Source organism: Pithys albifrons, chromosome 11, assembly GCF_047495875.1.
Source record: "Pithys albifrons albifrons isolate INPA30051 chromosome 11, PitAlb_v1, whole genome shotgun sequence".
Taxonomy (NCBI): Eukaryota; Metazoa; Chordata; class Aves; order Passeriformes; family Thamnophilidae; genus Pithys; species Pithys albifrons.
Genome location: NC_092468.1, coordinates 3,137,887 through 3,162,196, shown reverse-complemented (window position 1 = coordinate 3,162,196; position 24,310 = coordinate 3,137,887). Strand labels below are relative to the sequence as shown.

The 24,310-nt window shown below is 53.0% G+C and overlaps 2 protein-coding genes across 7 annotated transcripts; one reads left to right on the top strand and one right to left on the bottom strand.

Moving 5' to 3' along the window:
* Positions 1-3,707: 3,707 nt before the first annotated feature.
* WDR53 (WD repeat domain 53) lies at positions 3,708-10,158 on the bottom strand. Of its 6 annotated transcripts, none has more exons than XM_071566827.1 (3): positions 9,834-10,158; positions 7,321-7,812; positions 3,708-4,933 (listed from the first exon to the last, which is right to left on the bottom strand). In XM_071566827.1, exons 2-3 carry the CDS (start codon positions 7,795-7,797, stop codon positions 4,346-4,348), a joined length of 1,065 nt encoding a protein of 354 aa, XP_071422928.1. In that variant the 5' UTR covers positions 7,798-7,812; positions 9,834-10,158; the 3' UTR covers positions 3,708-4,345. The 6 variants fall into 6 exon arrangements, with proteins under 6 accessions (XP_071422928.1, XP_071422927.1, XP_071422929.1 ...); XM_071566826.1 differs by having other exon boundaries at positions 9,903-10,158; XM_071566828.1 differs by having other exon boundaries at positions 9,938-10,158.
* A 3-nt stretch (positions 10,159-10,161) lies between these two features.
* FBXO45 (F-box protein 45) lies at positions 10,162-16,241 on the top strand. The gene is made up of 3 exons (XM_071566833.1): positions 10,162-10,529; positions 10,919-11,275; positions 13,770-16,241. The coding sequence occupies exons 1-3, from the start codon at positions 10,260-10,262 to the stop codon at positions 13,953-13,955; spliced, it is 813 nt and encodes a 270-aa protein (XP_071422934.1). The 5' UTR covers positions 10,162-10,259; the 3' UTR covers positions 13,956-16,241.
* The last annotated feature ends 8,069 nt before the right edge of the window (positions 16,242-24,310 follow it).

Genomic DNA, 24,310 nt, shown 5'->3' with positions numbered 1-24,310 from the left:
TTCACATGAACTCCACGGTATTTTAAAGCCTGTTGTTACAAGAGAAGGACCAAGAATGCAATTTTTTCCCCTGACAGCAGCTCCCCCCTCTCCCTGCCTGCCACCTCCTTCTCCAAACCCTTCTTAGGATTCTGTCTGCAGCTGACCCGAATGAGGAGAAAATCAAAACACATCAACAGTGGCACCTTCTACTAAGAACCCCCGACCTTCATTCATTGTCTGGCCGCTTGTGAAGATCCTTGTCTAACGATTTGCTCTTGTTTCCCGAGGCTACAGGAAAGCTCATCCCCCTGCAGGACTCCTCTTGCCTCAGAAAGAATTTGAGGACTAAATTAGAACTTCTCCTGGAAAACTGAGCTGGTGGGATGTACAAGTGCAGAGAGTTGGTAACTGGAAGGGCTGATGTGGCATAACGGGATCGAGTCCGTCAGCACAGAGAGAGCAAGCGGATAATCCGAGGTGAGTGTGAATGAGTTTCAGGGGGGTTGGTGTCAGAAAATGAGAGTCCTGGGGGAGAGATTTGCGGGTGAATTGCTCCCGGATTTGCAGCTTTTTATCATGGTAAATAAACTTCTTCGTGACCAGTTCTCGGCCTTTCTTCTCTGCAAGAATAAAGTTATCCAAGATGCTGCTGTCAGTGCAGTGGTAGTTTCTCAGCAGCCCTTCAGCCCAGTGCTTTAGTATTTGACCATTTTTATCTCTCCAGCACTTTTTTGGGGGGTATATTGCCCATCTGTAAATTCCTCCTCTGTGTTTTTAAGCACCTGTAACAAACATTTCAGCATTTGCTAATTTTGGATCTAAAAACATCTGTTCAATTACACCACGGCAGGGCCCATCTGTGTAACTGATCTCCTACAGCTTTTAGTGAATTCTGACACACTCAGTGCTGCTGTCTCTTGATCCAAGTTTGGAACAAAATGAGGAAGGATGGCTTAAACCTGCTGCTTTCATTTCAGTCCTGACCTCTGAATGCTTTTACTGTTTGAGTGAAGTTACCCCTGAGTCAGTGACCTCTGACTAGTGCACACACAAACCACATCCCCATTCTTTACCAGAAAGCTTTTAAAATCCCCCGTGTTATCACACAGAACATTCTTGGAAGCTGTGCAGTAAAAGTTCCAGCATTCCCACTTCTCTGAAAGTGTGGTTGTATGTGTAACCTTATTTCTGCCATTCAGGCATTTACAGAAAATGACATTTTGGAGCTGTCATGTGGGTTTTATTTTCCAGGCCAGGACAGCATTTCTCCAAGCTCTCCCTGTTCACTCACTCCACACTACATTAGGGACACACTTCAAGAAGTTTCCCACTGATCTTACTTTCACTTTTTTCTTTCAGGAGTGTTTCCAGTGTTCCTCCCTCTGGTCAGGTCTCTGGTATCTACTGTTGTGGTGACCACAGTTTGAACTGGAGTCACAGAGCTGTGGGTGAACCCTGTTAATATCTCAATGAGAGGAGCAGTTTCCTTCCAAGTCTGTCAGCTGTCAACACATAGTCCTTCATCTCCTAAACAGAAGTACTGCATCCCATTGGCTGTGATACTCTTAACGGTGATCCCTTTCACTGCAGGTAAACCACAATTTTTATGTATGACACCTGAGTTGACTTAGAAATGTCTTCACACTTTAAAGGCAACACACAGTAGAATCCCAGAGTGGTTTGGTTTGGAAGGGACCTTAATTCCACCCTTTTGCTGTGGGCAGGGACACCTTCCACTATCCATCCCAGGGTGCTCCAAGCCCCGTCCAACCTGGCCTTGGACACTCCCAGGGATGGGGCAGCCACAGCTGCTCTGGGCAACCTGTGCCAGGGCCTGCCCACCCTCACAGGGAGCAATATGAAAATCCAGATGTGACAGTCCCTGGAGTGGGATCAGTATCCCACCTGACTCAAACTGCTGAGAATTTCAGACCCTTTTTTGACTCTTTTCTCTCATGGTTTGTGTCTGATCTCACCACCGTTGCCCCGCGGCTGCCGCCGCAGCGGAGCCGAGCACAGGGGCCGGTGCCAGCAGGGGCAGCTGGGGCCGGATTGCTTTACAGGGAGCCAGTGAACATGCAGGTCTCCTTCCTCTGCTGAGTGCAGGCTTTGGAAATGGCAGGGGAATCCATGACACCCATGTCCTGACTCCCCACTGACGGTGATTTGCTTTCTTTCAATTTACAAGAAAGGTCCATTCTTGTTTTTCTTTGCTAACGATAACCATTTACTCCCGATCTTTGAACCCTCCAGACTCTGAGCCATTTTCCAAAATTCAGAAGTTCATCCCAATCTCTTATTAGAAACAGCAATCACAAATTTCCTGTTGATTATAAATTGCCTGGCAACACTTCATCCTGCTGCAGACCTTGGCTGATGGAGGGACTGCCCAAATCCTGCAGCAAACAGCCAGGATGGGCTGCCACGGAGCTGACCACCACCATGGAGCTGCCAGCCCTGTCCCCCTTCCCTCCCCAGTGAGGGAAGGAGAAATAAGGCTGCTCCTGACCTGCTCCCTCCCCCTACACAGGGAATGTGCAAGGACAGCCTGTTACCCACGGATGTTTCCAGGGAGGCACAGTGTGCCACGCTCACAGGTTGCCTGCTGTCCTGCCCCAGCCCTCCCTGCCCTCCCCATCCCTTCCAGTGCTGCTCAGACCTGTTCAGCGTCTCGTTCAGGGACTGCAGGGAGATGCTGCCTTTAGCCATCTTCCTGGGGAACACCAACAGGAGAAATAAAAGCTGGAGTGGGCTTGTTCCCTTCCCCTGAAGTCAGCAGCAACAGCAGGGACAGGGGATCCAAGTCCTGCAGGAGGTTGTTTGTTCCAAGGCTTTTTATAGCCTGTATATCCAAATATAGGTCATGGATGCACCGGCACACGCTCATGGACATACCACACACTGAACCATGCACCTGGACCCCCTCCTCTGCACCACTGACCCCATGTCTTCATACAAAACCAATTCAGAAGTGACACAAAAGGAGGTAACTACACTGAGCTGGTTTTGATTTTGTGTTGTTTTGGCTTTGTTTGGCTGTTGCATCCACCAGCTCATGCCTTGGGCCAAAGTCTCCTGCTGTGGAAGGCTGTACAAGCAGATTGCCTTTGGTTTCTTTAATTCCAAAAGGTATGATGGTAAAAGCAGATTTAGATGAGAAGGAGTTGTGCTTGGTTGCAGGGAGCTGCTTTGAGTAAAACCAAGACAGTTGGAATCTCTTCCATAAAGGATTGACAGCCAGCACAGGCAGCTAATGATTATCAGGAGCTGGGTATGTAAAAAAAAGACCTGGAAATTTTTCCTTAATAAAAATGTGGGTCTGACAGCAGCCCAGCTGGTGAAAAAGGCAGCACAAACTCTCCATCAGTGCAGCAGGTCCTCAGCCACCTCCAAAAACTCAGTTCTGTGACCAGTAAACAGCTTGGGGAAAACCCCTTTTTTAAAATTATTTGCCAATTCCATGAGAAATTCAGCATGAACCAAACATGTCAAGAGCTGCAGCATTTCCACTTAGTTCTCCCTACCTTCAATTTGCACAAGAAGAGATGCCTCTAGCAAGCCAAGTTCTGCTCACTGTTTCCAAAGCTTTGGGAAAACAGGAAGTATTTGGGTAAGAAGCCATGCCTTTGGCCCTTCATATTCCTCCTGTGACACGGATACAATACACTTTTTGACACCACTTTGTGTGAGTTTGGCAATATTAGAGTGAGTCTAAGCACAAGGGAGCAGTGACAAAGAAAGCATTTATTGAGGTGTAATAGTTCTTTTTCCCTGGGATAAACAACTGACAGCTGACCTGTCAAACGGGTGTTAACAGTTCCCCTGCTCCTTCCTTTGCTGCAGCAAAACCAATTGGCAACGACAGGGAAACTCATTTGATTACTCATTAATTGATGTTTCTCTAGTCTTACATGCAGCTGGTGGACAGAGTGATGGAAAATAGATTTCACTACAGCCACTTTAAGCCAACTGGGCCACAGCTTCTTGGGGAGAGTCACACAAAGCACTGCAACAGTGTAAACCCCACAGAGCTCAGCCAGCGACAGCCCTACCACTGCTCAGCACCGTGGGCATCCCCTTAGCACTGGTTTCTCCTCCAGCCTTAATTACATCAACTTAGTCATGAATTAATGCTACCCCTAAATAGAGAGACCCGTTTCACTTCAAGCAGAGAACTGCCAACCCTGCCAGAGATGGCAGCTGTGAGCACAGCAGCCACTGAGAACCTGCCTGAGCCTGGGGACACCTCGAGTGCACAGCAAATCCCCTCCCCTTCCGAGGACACAGTGGGGGTCACTGTCAGTAGATGTGACTGCTCTGAGAAGTGGCTTTGCCCCAGAAATTTCTGTAAACACCTGGATGGCTACAGTTCCAGCAAGGGATACACTGTCACAGAACTGCTCTGGTCAGCGACCAACACCCTCCTGGAGCCTTTGATCTCCGCACATGACAGCCAGTTCACCTTCTCCCCGTGCTCAATGGTGAGCTTTGGCACAACTCCAGCCTGTTCACTTGAGGACACTTTGCTGAGCTTTCCATTTTTTCTGCTGGAAGCAGGTGCTTGGGCCTTCCTCCTCTGCAGAGATTTTGCTGGACTTTTCTGCTGCTTCCCAACCTCGCTGCCGACATCCCAGAGCAAGACTTTCCCATCGTTTCCTCCAGACAACAACCAGTATGCCTCTGGCATGAAGAGGACCTGTGAGACTCCCAGGCTGTGACCCTGCAACTCCAGCTCACGCTCAAACCTGACACCAGTGACTCGGAATATTCTGACTTTGCCGTCCTGAGCTCCGCAGCCAAAGACGTTTCCGCAGGAGGCGACGGACAGGGAATGTGCGAGCGGCGGGTTGAAGAACTGCCCAGCTGACTGTGGGCTGTCTTCCTCTGGGCCACACTCCTGCAGGTTCGTGGTCCACAAGGGGCGAGCTTTCTGCAGGTTCCACAGCATCACCTGGAAAAAAACCAGGATGAATCAATAATTTGTCCGTTTTACATAAAGTCAGCACACCTCTTGTTCTAGCAGAGCAAAGGCTGGGCATGAGTGTAAGAGCTGTAGGGTGTGTGGTGAGGAGGAGATGAAGTTGCCTTGATAAATATGGCCAACCTTTCCAGCCTGCTCTCCAAAGCCCCACTGCTGTACTCTGCAGTCAATGACTCAGACCTTGAGACCACAGAAGGGATGCAAACACTGCTCTAAAAGCCTTTGCATTCATCTCAGCTGTACTAATAATGATGTACTGCACATCAATTATTGAGAAGAGACACGAAACGCTCACAGTGAACAGAGATCATTATCATTCTGTATTTCTGTCTCTGCTATGCACTTGGCCTAAAATAAGCACCTCCATGAATGTGTTTGAAAAATGGGACAGCAAAATGCAAACAGTAGTTGAGGTTCTCATTTTTAAACAGGCATATTTGTATTTCTTTTTATATCCACTGAGTAGACCTGGCTTGTGCTATCGAGGAGGGTGTGCTTTTCCTGATGAGATGGGGGGGAGGTTGTGCTTTTAGTCTTGTTTCTCAAGTGCCATCCTGTTCCCAAGCCCCCCTTGAAGTGATAACTGTGCCTTCACATGAATCCTGTGTCTCACACAGCACTTTAATCACTAGGGATTTATATTGAGCCAATTAATAATCATTCTCTCAAAACCCTTGCATGATCTGAACTGACAGTAAGCATTTTCAAGGCCAGCAGAGCCAGAAGCACAAGTCAGTCTAATGCAGCACTTGTGTGCTGTTTGCTTATAAAGCTAAGCCTTATTTGTTGTTATAAAAATATTCCTTCAGTAGTCAATACTCCTTCAGTAGTAATTACCAGCAGTAATCACCAGGAGTCTTTAAATTTGGGCCACAAAGAGCTGTCACCTTGGCTCTGCATTTCTAGAATCCAAATCACACTAAACCACCCCAAATACGTCATTTCCTGTCACTTTCCTGTTTCAGTGACTGCTCTTCCTGCTGAATTAAAACTACTTTGCTAGGGATGAAAGGGAAACCTTTCCACACAACTGTGATTTACTGTAAATCAGAGGCTGGGTGATGCTTCCAGAAAATCTCCTGTTTCTGTTGCAGACAGCTTGATGAATCCATCAACTGCTGACAAGTTTTCTGCAAACTAAGTATTTTCTGTCCTCATGGCATTTTCTCTGCTTCCCTGGAGCTTCTGAAAGAACTCCAGCAACCTAAATTTCAGTTCTCATCAGCCACGGCTTCCCCGAGGGTTTGATGTGGAGCCCAGAACGTGGTTTGGTGCTCACAGAGCCCGTAACTTGTCCACAGACATTCTGCAGCACAGCATTCCAGAGCTCTGCAGCTCAGCTCCCCTTTGGGAAATGATGTATCTTAAAGGCTGCCTCGATGCAGGAAAACACACTAACAACTTCTCTTTTGGGTTCTTGACTTTCACCTAAACCCCAACCTGCTCAGCTGCAATAAATGAAACTATAAAAAGGCACAAAAATGTAACTGCCTCACTTGCACCCACTGATATATAAATGCTTTTAATTCTGATTAAAAGCTTCCAGCCACAGGCTTGTGAATCTGCATTTTAAAGACCTGAGTTAACCAGCTAAGGCACTGAGTGTTTACTCCTCTCAGACTGGATCTATCACAGAGCTTTAATATGGAAAATATCATTTATGCTAACTAGCAGCATGTATTTGCTCTAAGGTTTGTGAGATGTGCTTCAGTTTCAAGAACACAGAGTGAAACTGTTCCACACTGTCAAACAAACTTCACCCTGACACCACTGGAACCACAGAAACCTTTGAGAAGTGACAGTTTTCATCTTAGGCTAAACCAGGAATGTGGTCAGATTTCAACCACTGGAAAGAAATTACTGAAAAACATCTGCTCTGGGTGGCCAGCTTGGGACTCAAGTACACTCCCAGCATGGCTCTTCTCGGAATGCAAAGGACAAAGTTTGCTCTTGATGAGAAAATGTAAAAGGCAAAGAACATTTCATGTTTCCAAGAGGTCAATCAGAACAAAGGATGAATTGTAAAAGTGACTTGTTCTTTCAGTGATATGTTCCACGTGGAAGAACGTTGATCTACCTGTAGGAAAGGAGCTTTGCACCGCCTTCTGATTTCCCCCCAGCCCACTCACTTTTGGATTCTGAATATCAAGGAAGATAAAAACAGGGAGAGGAACTGCTGAGTAGAAAATGGCACAAACAGCCTTGACACTTAAGTTTTTGGGTCAAAACTACTCTAGGATAGTGATGGAGCTTCCCAGTGAGTGCAGGCTGGGCACACTCACTCTCAGTGAAAGTCACTACACAGGTGGGTAATGTTTCACTTCACTAATAACCATCTACACGTGTATGCAAATCACCTGCATGTCCAGCCCACAGGACACCAGGCTTTGAGGCCGCTGAGGTCGGAAGGCAACAGAGGAGCAGATGTTGGAGTGTCTCAGGGACCGGGTGACTTTCTTGCTTTCCAAGTCCACAATCTTTATGGCCCCCGAGTCATCCGCCGCCGCCAGGAAGCCGTCGGTGTCGTTCACGGAGAGGCAGTTGATCTCCTCCTCATTCACATGGAAGCGTTCCAGGGGCTCCTGGAGGGACCGGGTGTCCAGCACGCTGATGGTTTCCCCGTGGGAGGCGTACAGGGTGCTGGGGCGGCGGGCGGAGAACACCACGGAGGTCACATCGTCCTGCCCCGGCAGCCGGAGCTGTGCTGCCGGAGAGCCTCCCCCGTCCCAGAGCGCCAGCTCCCCGCACTCCCCGCCGGACACCACCAGCCCCTCCGCGCTCACGTTCAGGCACAGCACGGGGCAGGAGTGGCCACCGCTCCATCTGACTGCCATGTTTCAGGGACACCTCTGAAACCAACAAAAACAATTGAGCTGGTTGTTGGTCTCATTACAGCAGAAACTTATCAAGCAATAAGATCATCCGGCAAAGTGCTTGAAACTCTGGTGTTGTCCTAGTTGAGCAGGAGGGACCAGTTGACATTGTGTGGGGGTGATCAAAGCTGTGTATTCTACCCCCTCTGTTCATTCCCCAAGGTCAATGGGCCATTAGCAGCAGCTGCCCAGGGAGTCATTGGCACCTTCACACCCAGCCTGAGGGGGCGGAGCTGCTCATGGGCCATCAACAGTTCAACACCCCCTGGCTTCCAAAGTTAATCACCCATTGTGTGAGTCCCTGCCCAGGGGGAGGGACTGGGTGCTCCCTGAAGGTACATAAGTGGTGGGTAAGACCTCGGGAACTTCTCGTTGGATCCAGAGGAGCAGCAGGACCTCGACAGGAGGAGATCACCGCTCTCGCCCAGACCACAGCCCTCACCTGCACCAACAGGTTTTTCATTTCCTTTTTCTCTGGACTTGGAGGAGCCATGGCGGGGGGGTCTCAGCACAAGGGCAAACAAACCCCCTTGGGTTTGTGCCCCAGGACACTGGGTTATACTGCTGGGTTTTTGTGAGTTGAAAGCAATTGCCCTTTTGTGTCAGTGTTTTTATTGTAATATTTTTATTAAATTTTAGGTCTGACTTATAATCTCTCTCGTGGTGAGTTCATTTCCCCTGCTGGTTCGCCTTTAAACCAGCACAGGTGACCAGTTAAAATGGGCACCTTAGCTCAGTACCTGCATGAAGCTTGGGCTCAAAAAGCAGTGACACCAGGTGCTGGCAGGTCTTTTCCAGCCTAAATTACACACTGATTCTATAATATTTTTAAAAGAAGAAGTACCAGTTTAAGGCAGGTAGTTACAAGGGTTGCAACATATTTAATTGTGTCTCAGAGCATGCCTGCCAAGCTCACCCTTCCCTGGCGTGACTGCCCACAGCCAGTGCCACAGCACTGCTTATGGGACCACATCAGCAGAAAATTAAGTGGGAGGGGAGTTAAAAAAAAGAGTGGCACAAAAGCATAATAAGCCTGGGAGAGGCTGAGACACTGCAGGGAAAGGAGAGCTAATGGCAGGGGAGGGCATGTGTGACAGCCCTGCTACCATCCCCGGGCTCCCTGTACTACTGGGCAATGAACGGCTTGTTTTGTTTGGGTTGTTTTACCATGGTACATCTTCCATATGATTTTTACTGAGCCACATCCAAGGAGCAGCCAGAACCCATTCCACCCAGCAGGAAAACTTCAGTCCTAGCAACTACCTAACAGGAAGTTGTAGCCAGGTGAGAATGGGTCTTTTCTCCCAGGCAACCAGCAGGAGAACAAGAGGGCATGGGCTTAAGCTCTGCTAGGAGAAGTTTAGGTTGGATATCAGAAAGAAATTCTTTGCAGAGAGAGTGCTCAGGCATTGGAATGGGCTGCCCAGAGAGGGGGTGGATTCCCCATCCCTGGAGGTTTTTAAGATGAGACTGGATGTGGCACTGAGTGAGAATCCACCACGTCTTGATCCAAGCCCACTGTGATCACCACGGAGTGCCATGGGCTGGAGATCACAGTGGGGTTGGATCAAGGGTTGGACTTGCTGATCTCAGAGGTGTCTTCCAACCGAGTTCATTCTATGATTAAGCAATGTTACCGAGAGGGCCGCGTGGGGCAGAGCCGGGGGCCCGCCCTGGGCCGTCCCCGCACAGCCTCGGGGCCCGCGGCAGCCGCTGACCTCCGCCCCGGCAGGGCAGGCCCTGGGCCGCCCCCGGTCCGCTCCGGTCCCGTCCCGCGGGGCGAGGCGCTGCCGGGGCGGCCTGAGGGGTCCCGGGGATCGGTCTCGCCTCGGCGCTGCCGGGGCCGGCCCGAGGGGGCGCGGGGATCGTTCACACCTCGGCCCGAGTAGTCCCGGGGGTCGGTCTCGCTGGGCTATCCCAGCCCGAGCGGTCCCGGGGGTAGGTCTGAGCTCGGTCCCGCCGCTCTGCCCTGCCCTGGCCCGAGGGGTCGGTCTCACCTCGGCCCGAGGGCTACTGCGTGTCGGTCTCACCCGGCCCCGCCGCGCTGTCCCGGGTCTCGGTCTCACCTGCCCCGCCGCGCTGTCCCGGGTCTCGGTCTCACCTGCCCCGCCGCGCTGTCCCGGGGCTCGGTCCCACCTGCCCCGCCGCGCTGTCCCGGGGCTCGGTCCCACCTGCCCCGCCGCGCTGTCCCGGGGCTCGGTCCCACCTGCCCCGCCGCGCTGTCCCGGGGGTCGGTCCCACCTGCCCCGCCGCGCTGTCCCGGGGGTCGGTCCCACCTGCCCCGCCGCGCTGTCCCGGCCCTGCTCGGCCCCGCCCCGGTCCCAGCGCGCAGGCGCGGGGCGGTGCCCGCGGCCGAGATGGCGGCGCCGTGAGGCCTGTGGCGGCCCCGGCCCCGCCGACACCGGGCGGGTGCGAGGGCAGCGATGGCAGCGGGGCCCGGGCCCGGTGCCGGCCCCGGGGCGGCCGCGTGGGGAGGACCGGGCTGGCGGCTGCCGGGACGGGTGCTGGAGCTCGTGTTCTCGTACCTGGAGCTGCGCGAGCTGCGGAGCTGCGCGCTGGTCTGCAAGCTGTGGCACCGCGTCCTGCACGGCGATGAGAACAGCGAGGTGTGGCGCAGCCTGGCCGCCCGCTGCCTGGCCGAGGAGGCGCTGCGCACCGACATCCTCTGCAACGTGCCCACCTACAAGGGCAAGGTGAGAGCCAGCGGCGCCCCCGGCCCGAGGGGACCCCTCCCGGTTCGCCCCCGGCCCGAGGGGACCCCTCCCGGTTCGCCCCAAGGCCAGAGGAGACCCCTCCCGATTCCCCCCAAGGCCCGAGGGGACCCCCACTCCCGGTGCGGCCTGAGGGGATCCCTCCCGGTTCGCCCCAAGGCCCGAGGGGACCCCTCCCGGTGAGGCCCTGCCACCTCTGGAAACCCGCGGGGTTGCCAAACAAACACCGCGGGGTTTATCTCGCAGAGCCACAAAAGGGTTTGGCTTCGAAGGGAGCGTAATGCCCATCTCGTGTCAAACCCCTGCTCCGGGCCGGGACGCCTTCCCCTGGCCCGGGCTGCTTCAAGCCCCTCCCGGTCTCTCTCCCGCAGGTCCGTGCCTTCCACCACGCCTTCAGCACCAACGACTGCTCTCGGAACGTGTACATCAAGAAGAACGGCTTCACTCTGCACCGCAACCCCATCGCGCAGAGCACGGACGGGGCGCGCACCAAGATCGGCTTCAGCGAGGGCCGGCACGCCTGGGAGGTGTGGTGGGAGGGCCCGCTGGGCACCGTGGCCGTCATCGGCATCGCCACCAAGCGCGCGGCCATGCAGTGCCAGGGGTACGTGGCCCTGCTGGGCAGCGACGACCAGAGTTGGGGCTGGAACCTGGTGGACAATAACTTGCTGCATAACGGGGAGGTGAACGGCAGCTTCCCCCAGTGCAATAACGCGCCCAAGTACCAGGTGAGGGGGCTTGGCGAGGGCTGGGTGCTGCACCGGGTCTGGGGGGTGCTGCCTGCCCCTGGTGTGTCCTGCCTGCCCCTGGCATATCCCGACTGCCCCTTGTGTGTCCTAGCGGCCCCTGGCATGTCCCGGCTGCCCCTCCTGTTTCCCAGCAGCCTCTCCCGTGTTCTGGCTGGCTCCTGGTGTGTCCCAGCGGCCCCTGGCATGTCCTGGCTGCCCCTCGTGTGTCCCAGCGGCCCCTGGCATGTCCTGTCTGGGTCCTGGTGTGTCCCAGCAGCCTCTCTCGTGTTCTGGATGGCTCCTGGTGTGTCCCAGTGGCCCCTGTCACATCCTGGCTGCCCCTCGTGTGTTCCAGCAGCCTCTCCCATGTCCTGGCTGGCACCTGGCATGTCCTGGCTGCCCCTGGCATGTCCTGGTTGCCCCTCGTGTGTCCTGGCTGTCTCCTGGTGTGTCCCAGCAGCCTCTCCCATGTCCTGGCTGGTTCCTGGCGTGTCCTGGCTGCCCCTGGCGTGTCCTGGCTGCCCCTGGCATGTCCTGGCTGCCCCTCGTGTGTCCCAGCGGCCCCTGGCATGTCCTGTCTGGGTCCTGGTGTGTCCCAGCAGCCTCTCTCGTGTTCTGGATGGCTCCTGGTGTGTCCCAGTGGCCCCTGTCACATCCTGGCTGCCCCTCGTGTGTCCCAGCAGCCTCTCCCATGTCCCGGCTGGCTCCTGGCGTGTCCTGGCTGCCCCTGGCATGTCCTGGTTGCCCCTCGTGTGTCCTGGCTGTCTCCTGGTGTGTCCCAGCAGCCTCTCCCGTGTTCTGGCTGGCTCCTGGCATGTCCTGCTTGTCTCCTGGTGTGTCCCAGCAGCCTGTCACGTGTTCTGGCTGTCTCCCAAATTGCTCCTAAGTGCCCACTTAGGGGTCTCTTTGCCTTCCCTGCAGAAGGCAGATGGTTCCCCCCGTGAACCCTTTCCCCCTTGGTTTGTTGCTTCCAAAGGGTACACCTGTGTGGTGTTCAGTGCAGCTGCCCCTGGGTTGTCTCCACGCTCTAATCTCAGAGTGTGTGGAGTGTGTACCGTGTGTGTCTGCTCAGACACAGCATTGCTTTTTGGAATAAAGACTCTTGTAGCCTTCTGAAGTAGCTCCTTGCCCCACAGCAGGGTGAGTGTCTGAGTGGTTTGCCCCTTTGTTGTTGTCTGGCAGGGTGAGCTGAGGTTAGTGCTTAGGTAAGAGTCTTCCTGCAAGAACCTGCAGCAGTGCTGAGTGCTGCCTTTGCTGGCTGGCTGCCTTCCCGTGGGTGACATCCCTTGGCTGGGACCTGATGTTCAGATAACTTCAGGGTATTCAAGAGCAAATGCCATCCCACCTTTTTGTCCTTAGAGTCGTGTTTATCTTTGTCCTTCTGCCTGCTCACACAGCTCCGTTTTGACTGATGGATTTGCTTGAGTTACAGCCTAAACTGGATGCATTCTAATTTCCATTTCATAATCACAGAACTGTGGAATGGTTTTAGTTGGAAGGGACTCTAAAAATCCTCTAGTCCAACCCTCAGTGCTGTGGCTTTGTATTGGCTTATATTTCACTTGTGTGTGCAGATCTGTGTAGTAACTTGCTTCTGATATTCCTGAATTTCATGTGAGAGTTCCAGTCAGTGATCCTTTGGCATATTTTGTGTTTATTAAGACATGTGCAGTGATCTGCTCATGGAAAATGTGCTTAAAGGGAACACACACGTGTTGGTGTTGGTTGGTATTAAAATAAGTTGGCTGGGAGAAATCCCCAGTGCTGGGGCTGGAGAAGAGTCAGGAGTTTGTGTGGCGCCTGCTGTGCTTGTGGCTGCTGTCTGGGGCTTGTATTGATGTCTGAAATAACCCAGGGAGCTCCGTGCCTGCCTGGATCTGAGTCTCCTGCCACGGTCAGCGTTGGTTTCCCTTGTGTGTGTTTATTTATTCTGTGTTTTTCATGGTTATTTTACCCTTTGTGCTGGAATTTCCTTTGGCTTTGGCGAGGGAACTCCTCTGTCAGCCACAGCACCTGCATTTCAGTCTATTCTGGGATTTTTTGTAGGTGGCACTTGCCTTTCTTAAACAAATGCATTGCCTTTAAAATTGCTCCTCACAAACGAGAACCTGCTCAGCAACAGCAGCAGTTGAATGCAGAATTCAGGGAACTTGGAGGCCACTGTAAAGTTTCCAGAGCTCTACAGAATTCCAGAGCACGTGGCACTCTGTGCTGGCTCTCAGTGCTCTGATGTGTTCATATGAGAAGGGTCATATTTGGTGTCATAATTAGGGGGTGGGTACAGATTGCTCTGCATCAGAGGCACTCAGGATCGTGGTGGATTTGAGTGAAATTGGGAAATTCCCATCATAAAAGCAATCAGTCATGAGGAGCAGGAAAGCCTTGCTTTAAAATTCCCTGCTGGGTTGCACTTTGCATCGTTTTTGTCTCCATCTGAACGTGCTGTGGGTTCTGTGGGTTGTTTTTATTCCACCTCTCCTGTCTCTGTTTCCAGATAGGTGAGAGGATCCGAGTTATCCTGGACATGGAAGACAAAACATTAGCGTTTGAGAGGGGCTATGAGTTCCTGGGAGTTGCCTTCAGAGGACTGCCAAAAGTTTGCCTGTACCCAGCAGTGTCTGCTGTCTATGGTAACACAGAAGTGACTTTGGTCTACCTGGGAAAACCTCTGGATGGATGATGTGGATTGTTTCCTTGGGACGTCGAGATGTGGATGATTGGGAGGAAAAATCTGCATGTTGGTTAGAGGGAAATGTGTCTTAGAGGAAAAAAAACAGCAAAAAAGTGTGGGTGTGTGTCCAAGAACCATCGAGGCAACCACATCGGGTTTGGAAACAGACGACCAGCCATACTTCAGGAATTGTGTTACTTTTCCTCTTTCTGCCAGGCCAGACAAATCCTCAGGGCTGCAGCTGGTTGAGTGGGAAGCTGACACATGCATGTTGCAACTGATTTCATTGCTGAGATGGCAGTGTGACCTCAAACATTTCAGAAAGGACTCCATACCAAACTGCTTGAGGAAATTCCCCCGGGATTTGTAAGTGGTGTGTTTTGTGAGAGACTCCCATTTCCAAACTGCTTGTTCCCTCCTTCCTTCCCTCCCTCCCTCCCTCCCTCCCTGGGGCTGGAGCAGGGCAGGGCTGCTGGGGGTGTTCACAGTTTTTAGTGTCCTGAGAGGCAGGGTCTGTGTGACTGCCCTTCCCCAGTGGGACGACACGACACGTGGGCAGCTATTTTTAAGTGTATTTTAAGGGTTGTATATACAGAACACGTTGAAAAGAAGAGTTAAAGGAAAGGGTTTGCTTTATTCTAACTGGAACATAACTTGTTAAAGGGAAAAAATCACCCCTCTGGGAGGTGTCAGAACAAACACACCTGGGACAGGTGTCCAGGTTCATATCAGTGCCCTTCTGTTGTGTCTTAACGTGTGTTGGGATGCTCTTGTGGAGTACAGTGCTACTTTGGGCTGTTCCTGTGAAAGTTTCCATGGCTTCAGTGACAGGTTTGTCCTCTGTAAGAATCACAAAATGTTTCCTTTCACCAGAACTTGCCCTCCCCTTGGAAAGGAAGGCTCAGTGCAGCACTAAGCCTGTCTTCCTTTCCTCATCACAGATACCAACTTTTAAATGCATTCTTAGACTTTCTATTCACTGCTGCAAAGTATTTCAAGATAATGAGGGAGGAGCATTCACTTTCTGCATCCAGACCTTGTTTTTGGCTTCATGGCTTTATATAAGGCCTTAAGGCTTGGCTGAACCTTTCTTTAAATAAATAAAATCCCCCAGTACCCAAATACCTGCCCAGGACGAGTAAAACTCACCAGCCCTTTGCAGGTGTGTTCATTGTTTGGGCTCTGCACTTGCAGCAGTTGTCCCAGAGCCAGGTACAGCCCCCAGGTGTGTCCCTGTGCAGGCTGGGAAGCTTCCAGGTGTCTTGAGGAGGGACTTGCTGGTGGCAACACTTTGCTCCGAGGCTGGAAGGTCTGTAGGGAGCCCCAGGAGGGCTCTCTTGTGGGGCTGTACAGCTGTGAGTCCCACAGCCAGCTCCTGACTCTGGTTTCGTGCTGCTCAGTGTTTCCCAGGGCTGCCTGAGCTGTTTGAGTTCCTTTTCAGAGAGGGAAAATGAGAAGAAAATGCTTATACAACCTCTTTTTTTGCTTTTTTTTTTGCACTGGAGAATGCCAATTGCTTAAGGTCAGACACTGGTGACTCTCTGTGCATGGCAGAGGGAGGAATTCCTCTCGGGCTGTTGCTCAGCCCTCTCTATTCCTCAAGGAGAGCAGTGCAAGGAGGTGAGTGAGGCTTTGCCCTTGGAGTGCTTTTTGCCTGGTCCATCACCAGGTTCTGCACTGGAACTGTGTAAGTTGTTACCATTTAAAGGATTAACAAGTATTTATTTGTATCATGTGTTCATTGCTGAGGGGCTGCCTCAGACAGACCGTGCTGTGAGTGGTGCAGGGGCTTTAGGGGGTGTTGAGAACACCTCAGTGAAGGCTGTGGGGTCCCAGTGCATCCAGGACAAATCTGTTACAAGCAATGATTGTACTGGACTGGAAAGTCTGTGTTTGCAGAGCAGAGCCGTGGGGTGTGGAGTTGGGGATAAAGGAAACAAACCCCTGTCCAGTTTGGGAAAATAAATAATCCTTGAGGTGAATGTATTGTCAGTGCAGTCCTGAAAGACACGACCTCTGTGCTTGTCTGTGGTCCAGTTAGAGGCAAGGAAACCCTGAGAGTTTCCAAGGAGTTTTAATCACTAATTCAGATTGATTTCCATTCTTCAGACTGCGTCTTACCCTCTAAACAATTTCCCCCTAAATAATTCCCCTCTAAATCAGAAATGCTGAAAGTTGAACATTCCTTAAGGGTGGGTTTGGGTGGACTCACTTATGTAAGATTATAACTTATTCCTGGAGACCAATGCTGGCTGTACAAAATATTAAAATAAACTCTGCTACCATTCAGAAGGATATGTGGGTGTTGGATTGTTGGAGTCCCACAGGTGGGGAGGAGGGAGCTGCAGTTGGGATGGGGGTGTTGGGACTGTGATTTGCTGTGTAATGCTGGAAAACAGGCCCTGGTGAGGGATTGGGGACTGGGTGGTGTGAGAGCTGTGCCTGGGGCATTGCACCCTCTGAAACGGTGGGGAAAGGCCTTCCTGCCTGCTGGATGTCTCTGGGTTGGGACTGGGGTGGTGTGGTCATTGCTGCTCTACCCAGGGGCCTCCTTCCCATGGCACCTTCCTGCTGTTCCCTGAACTCTCCCCATGGAAGTTCAATATTTCATCTGGGAAAAGCAGGGCACTGTGTTGTGAGCTCTGAGGGACTTGCCAAACTTTCTGCATCAAGAATCTGCTTTTAAGCAGTAAATTTTGGCCAACATCCCCGTGAGCTCCTCCAGGAGCAGAGAGGTTTGATGCTTGCCAAGAAGGCAGAGCCACTCTGTAGCCTGAGGTACTTCAGGGTCGACTGATCAGCTGTTTGAGGTATTTTTGCAGCTCTGAGAAGGGATTTCCCTGCTTTGGTCAGGGAGAACATCACCTGTTCACAGCCCCCAAGACAGAGATCAGTCAAATTCACAGGTCATCCTGCAGGACACCAGGATTTTGGGGTAAGTGAGCATCTTGTCTATTGTTTGAATGAAACTCAGAATTCTTGTGATTTCAGTGTGCTGTGAAATCAGCTGGGAGCTGAGCAGTTGGTCCCCTGTCCCCACCACACCCCTCTGAGATGCTGAGGAGCTCAGTATGGCCACTGGTTTGGGGACAGAGGCCATCCTGGGCCTTGGTGGCAGCTCCTGGTGGCCCAAAGGCCCTCGTGTGACCTCTCAGGTGGTGCTGGCTGAACTGATAAATCCAGGTGGAACAGGAAGCTCACCCTGGCAGGGATATCTCCTGGAAAGTGTGGTTTTTTTCCCCTCTTTAAAATGAGTGTGCATCTCTGAGAGCCCTGAGTGCTTCCCCAGCAAACACTGCTGAGTTCTGTCCCTCCTGGCCATGTTTCAGGTGACAGCCCAGGCAGGAGCAGATGGCCCTGGTGGTGTGGGCTCCTTGGATGTGGCTGCTCTTCCCTGCCTGCCTGGGAATCCAACAGGGATGGACCCAGCTTCCCCCCTGCTCCTGTCTGATCTGCATCTCAGCTCCCTGAGCACAGGGGTGTGTTTCCAGATGGCTGCCTCTATTTTTTTTTTACTCCTGCCTCTATTTTTTCCCCTCCTCTCCCATTTTCCCTGGATGATGACAGCAGTGATGAGTTAAAATAAGGCTCAGCCTGATCATCCAGAACTGATTTTCTCAAAGTATTTGAGGGGTGACCAGCCCTCAGTCATTCCTGAGCCCGTGTATTTCCATGCAGATGTTTCAGTCTTAAATCTTTACATGTTATAAATAGCTCAGATATATAAGTGGTTTAATTTTTCTTTCTTATATATGCAGTGAAATCTGTAGCAGAAAGCAGCATTATTGAAGCCTGCACTGAGATCCTTGCTAAATTTACAAAGCAGGTTTTTAAGGGGTTGGTTTGATTCCAGAAGTGACAGTGACAGTGTCCCACCTTACAGCACAGTGTGAATCATTTGAAAGAAAAATGAATGAAGCAGTGAATGAACTGAAACACTTTCCTGCAGTGCTGCTGATTTGTCCCTTAACTGCTTTTTTCCCACTGCTGGGTGGTGGTGTGTGACTCCTGAAGGAACTCCCCCACCTCCCCACGAGAGGGCAAAGCTACAGCACTGTGGGAACCTTGTGGAGTTTCCCAAGTGTTGTACAAAAGAAATGATTAATGTGGAACCTCCTCCCTTAGCATCTGCTTCCTGTCCTCCTCAAAAACCAAAACAAACTAAAAACCCTTCCCAGAAATGGATGTCAGGCATGGAATTGTTTTAAAATTCACTCCTTTATTTGAACCCTGGGCCCTGGAATTAGGCTGAGCAAATAATCTACATTTTAGAAAATGCTTTGTAGTGGGAGCAGACTGAGCTGAGGCTCTGAAAGCACCTCAAAGGATTGACAGGGATTTGAGAGGCTCAGAAAAAATGCCACTGTTGCTGTTCAAGTTCCACTTTCTCCCAGACTCGTTTTTCTTCCTCTCAGGCATTTATGATAAGAAAATAGTGATATCAACAAAAAATTATTTTAAAAAATGCCATTTCAGTTGGAAAAAAAATCAGAATTACTGAAAAGGGATTTAAAAATAAAACTGGTTGTATGTTATGAGTGTTGTTTGTTCTTCTGCAATTCTGCCAGGTCAGGAATTGAATGGATTTTCCCTCCATGCCCACACTGGCAGGAGTGGTTTGAGCTTGACTTGTTTTGTCTTTTGAATCCTGTGCTTAGGAGAACTCTGCCTTGTCCCATCACTTTCTAACAGCAATTTGAGAGAGTAAACTCTGCCACCCCCCAATCTGTGACTTTATAAAGTGCTGGACAAACCTGCCAGTAAAAGGAGGTGGGTGTTGGCCTTTTGTATCATATTCCAAATACTGCAGTGGTTCAAGGTTTTCATGGAATCACTGACTGGTTTGGGTTGGGAGGGACCTTAAAGCTCATCCAGTTCCATCAGATCAGGGTGCTCAGCCTCTGCCACTTCCAGATCACCCTTTGGGGGTTTCTGTTGGCTTTTTGTTTGTTTTTTTCTGTGCTCAGGGGACAGAGGACACACCTGAGCTCTTCCCCAGGGTCTGGTGCAGGAGCAGAGCTGGAGGGGGGGATCCTCCTTTGGAAGCAGCCAAGAGGTTTTATTGCAGTTTCAGCATCTGATTTTATCTCTTCCTGGAAAAAAAATAATTGACATGAGCAGAACTGGAGTGGAATTGGAACATTAGTGGGACTCAGGAGAGTGTGCAGGGTGGAAACCAGGTGGTTTGAGGTGTCCACCTGGGATGTGGCTCGTGTTTCCTGGCAGCATCAGCTGCTCTTCCTGGCAGGAAAGTGGAGGGCAGGAGGGCAGGATCAGTGTATTGATCCCCGTGTCTGGCTGAACCTCCCCCCTCCTGCACTGCTGTGCTCTCCAGCACTCCAGGTTAAGAGGTGAAACTGCTTTGAGTCTCCCCCACCTGCAGCTTCAGGGATGGGGCTTTGGATACAGCAATGATGTCACCCTCGTGCTACAGATTGTTCCCCAAACCCCACAGGAACTTATATCCTGTCAGTTTTGCTGCTTTATGTGAGACCAAGGGATATGTCCTGAGTGCAGCAGGGTGCTCCAATCCCACACCCCACAGTCAGGCTTTTCCTTGTCCCCCAGGCATGCTAGAAAGGAGGGATGCTCAGCCCCATGGCTACAACCTGGGAGAAGGAGACTGTGGAGTGTCAGTTTGCTCCCAGGAGAGCTGCCTGTGGGATCAGGCCACCTTGCAGAGATGTTGGCCCTTCTGGCTAGAAGGGCAAGCTGGGTGGGATATGCTCAGCTCTGCAGAGCTGAGAGAGTTTCACTTCCCTCCACGTTCTTGACAGAATTACTCACTTCTCTCAGAAGCAGAAAGGCAGCAGGAAGGGCCTGTGTGGGGCTGCAGATGGGAGTAGTTTTTCGTGCTACAATTTGCATTGCTGAATGATGTCACCAGCAGTGACTTGTCCAAACCTTCTTCTGGTGACTTACAGCCTCCAGTTCCAAGAGTTTTAGGCTAAAAACTGACAGAGATGAGGTTTAGATCAGATATTGGGAAGAAACTGTTCCCTGTGAGGGTGGGCAGGCCCTGGCACAGGTTGCCCAGAGAAGCTGTGGCTGCCCCATCCCTGGGAGTGTCCAAGGCCAGGTTGGACAGGGCTTGGAGCAACCTGGGCTGGTGGGAGATGTCCCTGCCCATGGCAGGGGGTGGGACTAGATGGGCTTTAAAGGTCCCTTCTAACCCAAACTATTCCAAGATTCTACGGTTGAAAGCTTTGGTGAATGTGCTGGAGTAGATGGGTCAAGGGGTTCTACTGTTTTCAACAGTTTATTTTATTGTGCAGTACAAAAATGAGGTCAATTTATCCACATTTGGCAATCCTATGGCAAAAGCTTGGACAACTCTTTCAGATGTAGCAAAAGCAACTTGGTTTGGGGCTTTGCAGCTCTTGAGGAGTTGTGGGAGGAAAAATCACAGAATCCCAGAATGGTTTCGGTTGGAAGGGACCTGAAAGCTCATCTCATTCCACCCCTACCATGGGCAGGGACACCTCCCACCAGCCCAGGTTGCTCCAAGCCCTGTCCAGCCTGGCCTTGGACACTCCCAGGGCTGGGGCAGCCACAGCTTCTCAGGGAATAAGGTCAGTGGTCTTGCCCAGCTTCGGGCTCTTGCTTCTGCCACAGATACGTCTCTCGAGGGTATCCTGCCTGTCTCAGAACACAAGGGATGGATGCTCTTGGCTTCCAGTTGCTGCAGAAACACGAGGCTGCGCTGTTCCAGCATCCAGCGCTTGATACGCACCCCGCGCACCCAGTTCAGCCAGCGCATCCCACGCATCCGGCGCATCCAGCGCATCCAGTGCCTCCCAGTGCCCCTCTGCCCTTCAGCCCGTGTGCTCTGGGTGCTGTCCCGCTCTCCGGGGCGCACCTCTGCCTCGGCACCAAGGCGCTGGGTGCGCTCTGGGTGCGCGGAGTGCGCGGGGTGCGTGGAATGCACTGGGTGTGCTGTGTGCGCTGGTTGCGCGGGCTGCGCTGGATACGCAGGGTGCGCCGGGTGCCCTGGCTGCACGGGCTGCGCGGGGTGCGCGGGCTGCTGGGGGTGCGCCGGGTGCGCGGGATGCGCTGGCTGAACTGGTGCGCAGGATGCGCGCGGGATGCGCTGGGTGCGCAGGATGCGCGCGGGCTGCGCTGGATACGCAGTGGGCGCTGGCTGCACGGGCTGCGCTGGGTGCGCCGGGAGCGCGGGATGCGCTGGCTGAACTGGGTGCGTGGGATACGCCGGGTGCGTGGGATGCGCGGGGTGCGCAGGATGCGTTTGCTCTGCTGGTTGCGCGGGCTGCGCTGGTTGCGCGGGCTGCACTGGGTGCGCGAGATGCGCGGGGTGCGCAGGATGCGCTGGGTGCGCTGCATACGCTGGGTGCGCGGGATGCGCGGGGTGCGCTGCATACGCTGGGTGCGCGGGATGCGCGGGGTGCGCTGCATACGCTGGGTGCGCGGGATGCGCGGGGTGCGCTGCATGCACTGGGTGCGCGGGATGCGTGGGGTGCGCTGCATACGCTGGGTGTGCGGGATGCGCTGCATACGCTGGGTGCGCGGGATGCCCGGGATGACCCCGCGGGCGCGGCGGGGCAGGGCGGGGTGCGGCGGCCACGCGGGCGGGCGGGCAGGGAACAGCCCAGTGCGGCTCTGCCCTCCCTGCGCCGCTTCCTCCTCATCTACAGCCCCAGGAGGAAGAGCAGTGACCGCGGGCGTGGGAAGGAAGCCTGGGCAAAGCCTGGCCCGGGCACAAGGGCCGGGAAGGGGCTGTGGCTGAGCCGCTGACCGGCTCCCTCTGCCCTTCCCTGTGCTCTCAGGAACGTGGGTTGGCTTTCCACCAGGACCTGTTCTCCCTTCCTTCCGAGTCTCACACAGCAACCTTTAGAGACTGAAGGGTCAAAGGTGGGATCCTCTATCCTAATCCTGCCGTGGTGCTCAGGTCTTTGATCTCAAATGTTGTCCAAGCCCAGTGGCCTCATTTCACCAGGTTTGTGCTGGGACTGGCATGGATCCCTGTGGGCTCATTGCACAGGGTCAGCCTGGGGGGTTATTCCCTTCCTTTCCTCCCAGCCTCTGTTCTGCAGGAGTCAGCAGCCAGTGCAGTGCTGCACAGGCGGATCAGCAAGTCCAGTGCTGCACTCAGAACAACCCAGAACTAATTCTGCATTCAGAAAAGTATTCTCTGAACCCCTCCTCACATCGGAGAACCTGGCAGGGGGTAGGAGATTCCTGACAGCTGGAAATATATGGAAGAAATTGTTCCCTGTGAGGGTGGGCAGGCCCTGGCACAGGTCGCCCAGAGAGGCTGTGGCTGCCCCTTCCCTGGGAGTGTCCAAGGCCAGGCTGGATGGGGCTTGGAGCAACCTGGGCTGGTGGAAGATGTCTCTGCCCGTGGCAGGGGGTGGGACTGGAGGGGATTTAAGGTTCCTTCCAACCCAAACCATTCTGGGATTCTGTGAAATGGGGGAGCAAAGCTGAGCTTGGCTATGGCTGAAATGTGTGATTGCAGGGCAGGAGAGAGCCAGGAGCGTGGGCAGCGGTGGGAGGGGAGCAGCACTGGGGTGGGGTGGGGTGGGGTGGGGTGGGGGAGGCAGCCTGGGGCAGTGCTGGGGCTCTGGGAGCTCCCAGGCACACGAGTGGCTGCCAAGGCAGAGCCTGGAGTGTCAGTGACTGATGCCAGTGCTGTCCTTGGGTGACACCCGAGCGTGGGCAGGGAAAGCAGCAGGGAAGGGGTTTGGCTACAGCCGAGGAGGAAGATTTTGAAGCTGATTATAAATTGCTGAGTGTTGGCCCTTGGCTTCCTCTGCACAAACTGCCCTGAGAGGAGCTTCCTGCAGAGCTCCAGTCCCGCTGCCACGCCGGGCTGTGGGACCCCCCTGCTCCTATGCAGGGATGCACCTGTGCCATCCTGGGATGGGGCACACCCTGGGGGTAAACTGGGTGGATTTCCACTGAGAAATGAAGCCAGAAGAAATTCCAGAGCTGTAGTTCAGGCTTCAAGCTGGCCATTTTAGCTTTTCCCTTTTGCCTGTGTAACAAATAATTTGTTTTCTTTTTTATGTTCACAGTTCATCTTAAATTAGAGGCAACTACAGCTACCTGCAGCTCCTGGGATACAGCAGACCTGGAGCTTTCCTTATTTAATCCAGGGCAGGTGATTAAATAAACTAAATTAAATTAATGATGCTTTGCACCACCATCCCTTGCAGAACCACTTGTTTAATTCCCTCCAGTTCTCCATCCCAGCAGGAGTGGAGGAAGCCCATGGAGAAACATTTCTGTTTCACTCTTCCCCCCTCACCGAGGCTGTGTGAACCCTGAGTGACCCTTCTCCTGGTGCTCCCACTCTGGAATAAACCACATTTCCTGCAGGTGCAGTGGGGCTGCTGTTTTCCTGCTGCAGTTCCTCCTTTCCCGAGGGTCCTGTGCTGTGCAGCATTCCAGGGGCCTGTTCTCTTGTCACAGCTTTTGTCTTGGGTTGTCACAATTTGAGGGTTGTTAAGGGGAAAAGATGGTTTGGAGGAAGAGGAGGTGAGAGGAATGGAGGAAGTTCACTGGGTGTAAAACCATATGGGGATTCCCAGGCCTTTCCTACAGCTGCAGGAATTGCAGCTGCCCTTGTGGATGAAGCTCCAAGAAGCTGAACCTCCTTCAGTTTAATCCACCTGTGCCATTGAGTTGGATTGGGGCTTCCTGAGCAGAGCTGGTCAGAGCAGCAGCTCCTGCCACCTCAGTCCCTGTCCCTTCACTGTGCTGACACATTAAAGAATAAATTAACCCCCTCAGATCACACATCCAGTGGGAGGGCTGGGGGTGTCTGTGATGCTGCTTGGGAGGAAAAGGAGGGGACACTTTCAGCACCATTTGGCTGCAGGATGTGGGGAAGGTGTGAAGTGCAAGTGCTGCTGCCAAACTGGCCCAGCACAGAGCCCTGGGGTGGGGCTGTTGGTGGGGACAGCTGGGGGGTGAAACCTGGCTGGGTGGGGTGGGGACTGTCCCATCCCACGGTGCCCTCACTGCTGGGGAAAGGGTTACACTGGGTTGGTGCTGGGCTGGGCATGGAGCAGGTTGTTGTCTCTCCCAGCTCCTGCTGGGCTGCAGGAGGAAGCTGATTTGACCCTCGAGGCATCACCTTGTTTGGTGGCATCACAAGGAGGAATCTCACCAGGCCTTCCAGAAGCCTCCAGTAGACTGGAATATGGTCACAGCTGAAGATTCTCAGGTTTTACAGTTCCCACACCTCCAAGCACGAGGTGAGGGGTTTGGTGTGGGCCAGGCAGGGTTGGGGATGAGGATTTGCAGTCATTGGCTCAGCCCTTCGTGTGCCCTTGAGCAGTGCCATGGGAATTATGCCCTGCTGAGAGTTTCTGTCACTTCTGTTCGCTTCTCTCTTCTCC

Bases quoted from the DNA above. Each gene is read 5' to 3' on its own strand.
- WDR53 (XM_071566827.1), bottom strand. From the start codon at position 7,797: ATGGCAGTCAGATGGAGCGGTGGCCACTCCTGCCCCGTGCTGTGCCTG. The intron at 4,934-7,320 runs GTGATTTGCATA...GTTTTTTTCCAG, and splicing joins CCTGTGGGCTGGACATGCAG to GTGATGCTGTGGAACCTGCA.
- FBXO45 (XM_071566833.1), top strand. From the start codon at position 10,260: ATGGCAGCGGGGCCCGGGCCCGGTGCCGGCCCCGGGGCGGCCGCGTGG. The intron at 10,530-10,918 runs GTGAGAGCCAGC...TCTCTCCCGCAG, and splicing joins TGCCCACCTACAAGGGCAAG to GTCCGTGCCTTCCACCACGC. The intron at 11,276-13,769 runs GTGAGGGGGCTT...CTCTGTTTCCAG, and splicing joins ATAACGCGCCCAAGTACCAG to ATAGGTGAGAGGATCCGAGT.